Genomic DNA, 7,770 nt, shown 5'->3' on the forward strand with positions numbered 1-7,770 from the left:
AACTGGAATACTGTTAAAAGCGGCGTTAAACTCACAATCACTCACTCACTCACGCCACCTCTATGAACATGCACAACAGACATGTCAGTTATATATTATAAGAAGATGGTGCAGTTCTTTGAAGTCTCCGCAACCATTGGTGTGGTTTTCCAGGACCACCATCACGATTAAGGGGAACAACTTCTCGGGGTGAGTGACTGTACTCTTCTTGACCGAGTGAATATTCCACCATAGATGGGTACTTTACCCATTGGAGTTTGTGTGAGTGAGTTAATTTTTTTTAAATCTTTGCAATATGGCATGAACATCCAGCTGGGGACTCAGAAATTAGCTCCGCACATTGGACCCATGTGGAGAATCAACCCCGAACCTTCGGTGTGGCAACGAACGCTTTACCCACTAGGCTACCCATGGATCGGCTGATGGCCGTCGACAAATGAAGTGTCGTGAGCAGCCACATAACGTTGGCTTGTGAATGGTCAAATCTAGAGCGGGCACACCACGGAGCTATACTGGCCACGTGTTGATATATGGAGAGGTTAGGGGAACTATATGAAATACACTGCCAAACAAAAGAAAGTATACACTTAAAACTTAGTTTTCACTTAACACTTACAAACGTTATCAAAATGTTTCTAGGCTGAAAACAGTTACCTGAAAACCGAAGGTCAGAAACACACACCCATGATGCCCGTATCAAATGCATCACTATCAAAAATGGGTCTGTGACCTTCTTTTGCCCGGCAGTGTACATGAAATGTCACAATGAACATGCAGAAAGACAGTTGACGCCATACATCCGTACCGACATATCAAATTACCAGCTTGAATAAAATACATTGTTTTATACGTCTCACTGACAGCTGTACATGTCAAACACATATGTTTCAAACCCCAAGCTCATGTCTTTTATATTCATTTCGTCAGATATATTACGTTATTTCAACCCCAACGTGTACGGCTTCTCCGAGGGCAATGGTGACAGAGACTCCGTCAACAAGCGATTCAACGTGGCTAGAGGGGGCGACAAGAGCGGGTACGTAGTAACTTTAGAGGCAGTCATCGAGCGTTTATTTCAAGCGCTGCTTTGTCAAAGGAGGAGGCTTTCCTCATCAATATAATAATAGCGCCACGTACACACGAGTTGTTATTACAGTGCTAGCGTTCGATCTCAAAACAGTGGACGACCCTGATTAACCCGTGTTGACCAAGGTTAACTCAGGTTAACATTGGTTGAGCAATGTTAGCACATGTTAACTGATTTACGTCATACTTCGGTTGACCTAAGTTGCCAATACCAACTGAACCCCTGGGTGTGGTACTCTGGTTAGCAGCAGGTGATTCATCATCGAAGCTAATTGGTATCATTTTTTAATCATTAATCATGTAGAGTGAGTGAGCTGGGTTTAACGCCGCTTTGAACAGTATTCCAGTTATATCACGGCGTGTCAGCTTAATGCCGGGTACTTGTGTAAGAGCGGAGGAAAGCCCGAAGTGATGCGGGTCTCAGACGTGTACCACTTCGGTGAAACCCACGAGCACGGGTATAGTGCTGACAAACCTAGAAACATAATCGGGGCGAACCGGGCTTCGAACCCACAATCATAGGTTTCTGGCGTGTCCAAGTGATGCAACTCTGCACAGCGAATCGCGGCGCCTTAGACGACTGGGCCACCCGTGTCCCCTAATCATGTATTAAACATTTTAATGAATATAAGTAACTAAGTATAATGTATAACGTCTCCTCATAGGCACGTGCCAGAGCAAGCCCAACTGTTGGTGCAGAGGTTCACGGACGACCCCAACATCGACTTCCAGAACGACTGGAAACTCATCACCATCTTCATCGGGGGCAACGACCTGTGTCAGTTTTGTTCGGACGAGGTAAGAGGTGGACACAGCGAGTGCTGATCGGCTTACGCGGGGTGGAACAGTGAACGGCTTCTTGGGTGTATAGGGTGGTCTGGCTCGGTGAATTGGCTAACTGTGTTAGAGATACTGCTCATATATCAGCCACTGGTTTGTTTGGTTCAAACTCAGTTACACACCCGGATGATGATGATTTCACACTAATTACACACATACCATGCCTAAGTTTCATGCTTGTCCTTAATTCACCCGTGAAGAATTGGTCATGATCAGCAAACCATGCTTGTTGCAAGAGGCGACTGAAGGGATTGGGTGGTCGGGAGCGCTGACTTGGTTGACATGGTTGCGTACGTACATCCCATGATGTGATGTCAATCACTGGATTGTCTGGTCCAGACTCGACTATTTACAGACCGCCGTCATATAGATGGAGTATTGATGAATGCAGCACTAAACAAACCGACAAACTTTTTCTTGATTACATCATTCTCACCTTGACCAAATATGGGCATCGGGCCGTTGACCATAGTCCCAGAACGATGAAGAGACTGGTACCAGGCAGTATTTGCGCTGGGTTACCTTATGATATGTGGTGACGGGTATGTTTAAAACAGAAGGTAGATAATACTACACGCACAAGTTTTAGTGAGGTGTCATGTGTCTCCCCCAGCCCGACCACACCCCGGAGCTGTACGCCAGCCGTATCGAGCAGGCACTACAGATCCTGTACGACAACGTGCCCCGCGCCCTCGTGCAGGTCGTCAACATCTTCGACATCGGCCCCCTCACAGAACTGGGTGGCTTCATTTGCTCCACTGTTCACAGGTTAATATCGTTTACCTAATACTCAGTTTCCGTGCAATATGTGCTTGTCGTAAGAGGCTACTAAAAGGCTCGGGTGGTCATGTTTGGTGCTGGCATGTCATCGTACCCAATTGTCTGGTTTGTCTAGTCCAGATTTGATTATTTACAGTCCGCTGTGATGTTGAATGCGGCGTTAAACAACTTTCACTCATTTGCTTAATAGGGGCGGTAGGTTTGACAGCATCGTACCCGTTTCATGAATGAGAGATGGGGAATGTGAAAGAGGGAGAGAGATAGAGAGTTTACGGAACATGAAGAAATTGGAATAAAAATAGGGTGCTGTCGCCTTAGACGGAATAGGCTGCTCAGAGTTGCGGCCCTTACTGCTGAGTGCGGCGTTAAACAACAAACAAGCAACTATAAGCCTATTTTTTCTTACATTATTTCTCCTGCATGAGTGAGTAAATGGGTTTAGTTTTAAGCCGCTCTGAACAGCATTTCAGTTATATTATTCTAGTATCGAATCGGTGCAAAATACCTCCTTTAAATTAGATAACTGCTTGTCCATCAAACATCAAACATGCAACTTCCGAATGGAAAACAAGCTCCAATAAACCGGAACCGGGTCGAATCCAGGCAAAATAGGAATTTCCTTTGGGTTCAGACCGTTGGTTATGGTCGGTCGCTGGCAGGAGCCAGGAAGAAAGGTGTTTAATGCACGCTTGCTCCAAGCTACACGTCATCATCAGATTCGACTGCGACTGTCTACGGACCCAGGATGGACGAGACAAGGCGAGTCAACTGACCATTGAGTACCAGCTTGAGACGGAGAGAGTGGTCAGCAGTTCAAAGTTCCACAACCACGAGGACTTCACTGTCGTGCTTCAGCCATTCCTCGAGAACGCCGAACCACCACGAAAGGTAAGAGCTGTGTAGTGTGTCACGTGATACAATATGGCTGCTACATTAGTTACGTTGATTTAATCGGCTGCCTTCCTTTGAAACTGTATAATTATAAACTTAATATCCCTTGATTATATATATCTTCAGCAAAGTTACATGGACAGGCTTGTTCAAATATTAATCACATCTTAACAACTGTCTAAGTTATAAGAACGTTTTACCATGGAGCAGAGGCTGACGAATGTTTATCACATTTTGTAATGAGGCTGAGGCTAAAATGACTTTTTTGAAGATTTTCAACTAAATACTAGCCCCTCCCAAACATCTCAGATCACATCGGCTCGCGCACATGGTATACCATACACCACGAGGGACTGGTTCATAATGACGTTATCTCAACGGTATAAGTGTTGTCCGTTAATCTGAAACGTCTTCATCGGTATGAAAGTATGGCTGACGAAAGGTTTCACGGACATCTAAGAGTTATCTCCCTTACATTACAATCGGCTATGCTCGGTTAAATTCGCTAAACTGCATTTAATAGGTGTTAGGTTTCGAGATAATTTAAACATATTGTTTCGTATTGGTAATAAGTTCGACATTTCTCAGCGGAGTATATTAATTTTGTACCTTATTTGTCAGCGGGGCACATGGGGGAAAATTGCTCATTCAGCAGCCAATCAGAAACGAGTATATTGGTACAAGGTAAGATGATTGTCATCCAACCTTCTCCCCTGATTTGTAGTCCGATGGGAGCCTTGACACCGCATTCTTCGCCCCCGACTGCTTCCACTTCAGCCGTATGGGACACCAGATGGTCGCCAAGAACCTCTGGAACACCATGGTAAGTGTCATGGTTTGTCTCTGGTGACCGGATTGTATTTGTGGAGGCACGCGTTGCCCAGGCGTCTAAGGCGCCGCAGTTCGCCCTGTAGAGTTGCGTCCCTTGGGCATGCCAGAAAACTAAGATTGTTGGTTCGAATCCCGGTTCGACCCCATTATGTTTTTCGGTTTGTTTTTGTTTGTTTGCACAATATCCGTTCTCGTGGGTTTCACCAAAGAGGGGCTTTTTCTCCAACATTAAGATGACACGCCGTGAGATAACTAGGATCCTGTTAAAGGTGGCGTTTAAATGAACTCTCTCACTTTCGCCACAATGTAACGAATCTTGTCTGGATAATACTAAAACCAGAATGAACATATTCACTCACGTATATTTGACTCAGTAGTTTATCCATGTTCTCTATTGACTGCTATAATAATCATAATAATAATCATAATCATCACCATCAAATGGGTGAAGCCCATTTCTGGTGTCCCCCGCCGTGATATTGCTGGAATATTGCTAAAAGCGGCGTAAAACCATATTCAATCACTCATAGACTCATCACCATCATCATCATCATAATGATTTTTGGTTTGTCTATACTACGCCCGTCGTGCATGGGAATTCCGCAAAAATATTCAGAACGGTGTTAATTTGAACCATATCTTAGCAAAAGGTAATGAAGCTATGATCTGGTGTTGTACACGAAAGTGGGGATGTAAAAGACTTCAGGCTTTCCTCCCACATTAAGCTGACACACGTGTTATAATTAGCTGAAATCGGGTGGCGTTAAACCCACTCGCCCTTCACTGATACGACCGGAACTCCAGACATTAGACACAACAGTGATACAGCTGAAAGTTTTGAGAGATCGGCAACGCCACCCCCACCCCCACCCCCCACCCCCATCCCCTGCTCAACACAGCCTCATCATTACCATTATCAGCATCACCATCATCTCTGCTCTTTGTTTTTAAAACTGACACAGCCCCATGCAAGACAACCACCCACGTTGTGGCCCAGCGTAATTCCCCAGCACCCTAAGGCTGGTCGACGACTAAAGTTTTGTTTGTTTGTTGTTTAACACCGCACTCAGCATTATTCCAGCTACATGGCGGTCTTTTAATAATCGTCTCTGGACCAGACAATCCAGGGATTGACATCATGAGAAATCGATCTTCGCAATTGGTACACGATGACATGCATCAGCCAAGATAGCGTGTCTGACCTACCGATCCCGTTAGTCGCCTCTTACTACAAGCATAGTCGCCTTTTACGACAAGCATGCCTGTGGTTGCTGAGCACGAAAGTGTATCGGGTGTTCGGGCTATATAAACTGAACAGTTGTGTGACATCGGTCCCCGATAGCGTTGATCGATGCTCATCGTTCGAGTTTGCCTGGTCCAAATGTAATTATCTCGAGACCTCCGCGATGCGGTTGAAATCGTGCTGACTGTAGAGTGATATCCTACTCCCCGCTGGTAATACTGGATAAGTGTTAGTAAAGTATACTTAATTAAAAGTTAAGAACAACCTATTTTTTCATATCACTATAGTTAACCTGTTTAACAATATGGCCATGGCAGATTTACTATAGGCATATGAAACAATCGGGTATTCTTTAGCTTATTTTGAGTAGTATATCTTAATAACTCACTCAGAAGTCATTCAGAAATACAAAAACTAAATCAGAGAAGTTCGGATGCAGGGTTGACAATGGTTACTAAAGTAGACAATTGATTCATTAATATTTATTTATAAATATAACCCAGATATAGCTGAAGTGTTGCTGATTGGCATTAAACAACATTCATTCACTCACTCATTTCTTGTCCACAATCTCTTGCAGTTTCAGCCCGTGGGTCTGAAGGATAGAGACTGGGACATGCACGCCCCTATCTACTGCCCTGGCGAGGTGAGAACACACACGCTTACACCTGTATACTGACAGCATGAAATAACGGAACTCATGACAATCTAGCACAAGGCTTACATTAACATGTTAGGAAGAAAACTTAACCTTCATGAAAATATTAATAAATGTAAAATGTAAGTCATTTATGTTATTGCAATCTATTATAAAGGTGTACCGCTGACATTAAGACCACAGATGAGGGTCCCGTTTCTGTTTTGAGTCTTTGTTGAGCATCTTAGCGCTAGACCTTCATCACTTCGGGCTTTCCTCCCACATTAAGCTGACACGCCGTGATATAACTGGAATACTGTTAAAAGGGCGTTAAACACAACTCACTCACTCACTCTTAGCGCTAAGGTAGATGTAAATCGTTTTGCACTGAAAGCTGAAAATAGATTTACCAAGAGATGGTTTGGAATTTCGTTTGTTCGTATTTTAGGTTAGAGAAGCATACGTGTATATATGTTAAGAGTAGCATATGTGTATATATGTTAAGTAAGTATGTAATGAAGTGCGCATTTGTTTTTCAGAATGAGTTTATAGCCACCCACCAGAACAGTAGACGATAATGGAGAAGCGTGGCAACTGTGTGTCATGTCAGAAATAAATACCGACAACAAATCCGTATGAGCCTTTCTTGTTGTTATTATTCATCGATTTGTTTTCACTGACTGTTAGGTCCACATACGCTCTTCAAATAAAGAAACGCACAGGTAGATTTTTAGTAAATTTATTGTACCTAATAAAGTCGTTATATTAAATTTAATATCATAAATACAAATATGAAATTTTGGAGCCCGATAGTCACAAGTTGTCATAGTACAAAGGCATCGAAAACATTGTCATGTCACATAAGGCCACTCAGAATCTCTTGTGACAGCCCCGGGAAGTAATCACATCTCTGCATCTCCTCGGCACTGACTGGATAAGTGTACGAATTCTGTCCTGCAGAATTCTGCGCCATTCTGCTTGTAACGCGTTGGCCAGTTGTGGGAGTGGCTGCGGCGTGTTCTGACGTTGACGTACACGTCGATCGAGTTCATCCCACAGGTGTTCGATTGGGTTGCGATCTGGAGATCTCGACGGCCAGGGTAAGGCGTTGATGTTAGCGTTATGAAAATAGTCTACCGTGACACGAGCTGTTTGTGGTGGAGCATTGTCCTGTTGAAACAGCTCCCTCTGGTGGTCAATGATTTGAAGAAGGTGAGGTTGAAGAATTTGATTCATGTCTCGATTTGCTGTCAAATTTCCCTGAACCACAACCAAGTCAGATCTCCTGGTGTAGGATATGGCCCCCCAAAAAATGAAACTACCACCACCGAAATTGTCGAAGTCGGAGCTCGATAGTCACATGCATGTATGTTGTTGTACAAAGGCATCGAAAACTGTTCATTGTCATGTCACATAAGGCCACAAGGTTGCGCTGAAGTCAGTTTCTTGTGTGACCACCCCG

General features: G+C 43.9%; 1 protein-coding gene across 1 annotated transcript in view; it reads left to right on the top strand.

Annotated features, from left to right (window-relative positions):
• Positions 1 to 6,886, top strand: part of LOC139464396 (phospholipase B1, membrane-associated-like) — a 10,936-nt gene extending 4,050 nt beyond the window's left edge. The window contains exons 7-13 of the mRNA XM_071245923.1: positions 928 to 1,036; positions 1,752 to 1,884; positions 2,540 to 2,694; positions 3,423 to 3,594; positions 4,322 to 4,420; positions 6,252 to 6,317; positions 6,848 to 6,886. Of these exons, the coding sequence (XP_071102024.1) occupies positions 928 to 1,036; positions 1,752 to 1,884; positions 2,540 to 2,694; positions 3,423 to 3,594; positions 4,322 to 4,420; positions 6,252 to 6,317; positions 6,848 to 6,886 (773 nt within the window). The remainder of the gene's footprint in view (positions 1 to 927; positions 1,037 to 1,751; positions 1,885 to 2,539; positions 2,695 to 3,422; positions 3,595 to 4,321; positions 4,421 to 6,251; positions 6,318 to 6,847) is intronic.
• Positions 6,887 to 7,770: the final 884 nt, after the last annotated feature.

This window comes from Haliotis cracherodii, unplaced genomic scaffold (genome assembly GCF_022045235.1).
Source record: "Haliotis cracherodii isolate W230 unplaced genomic scaffold, xgHalCrac1.p SCAF_17, whole genome shotgun sequence".
Classification (NCBI taxonomy): Eukaryota; Metazoa; Mollusca; class Gastropoda; order Lepetellida; family Haliotidae; genus Haliotis; species Haliotis cracherodii.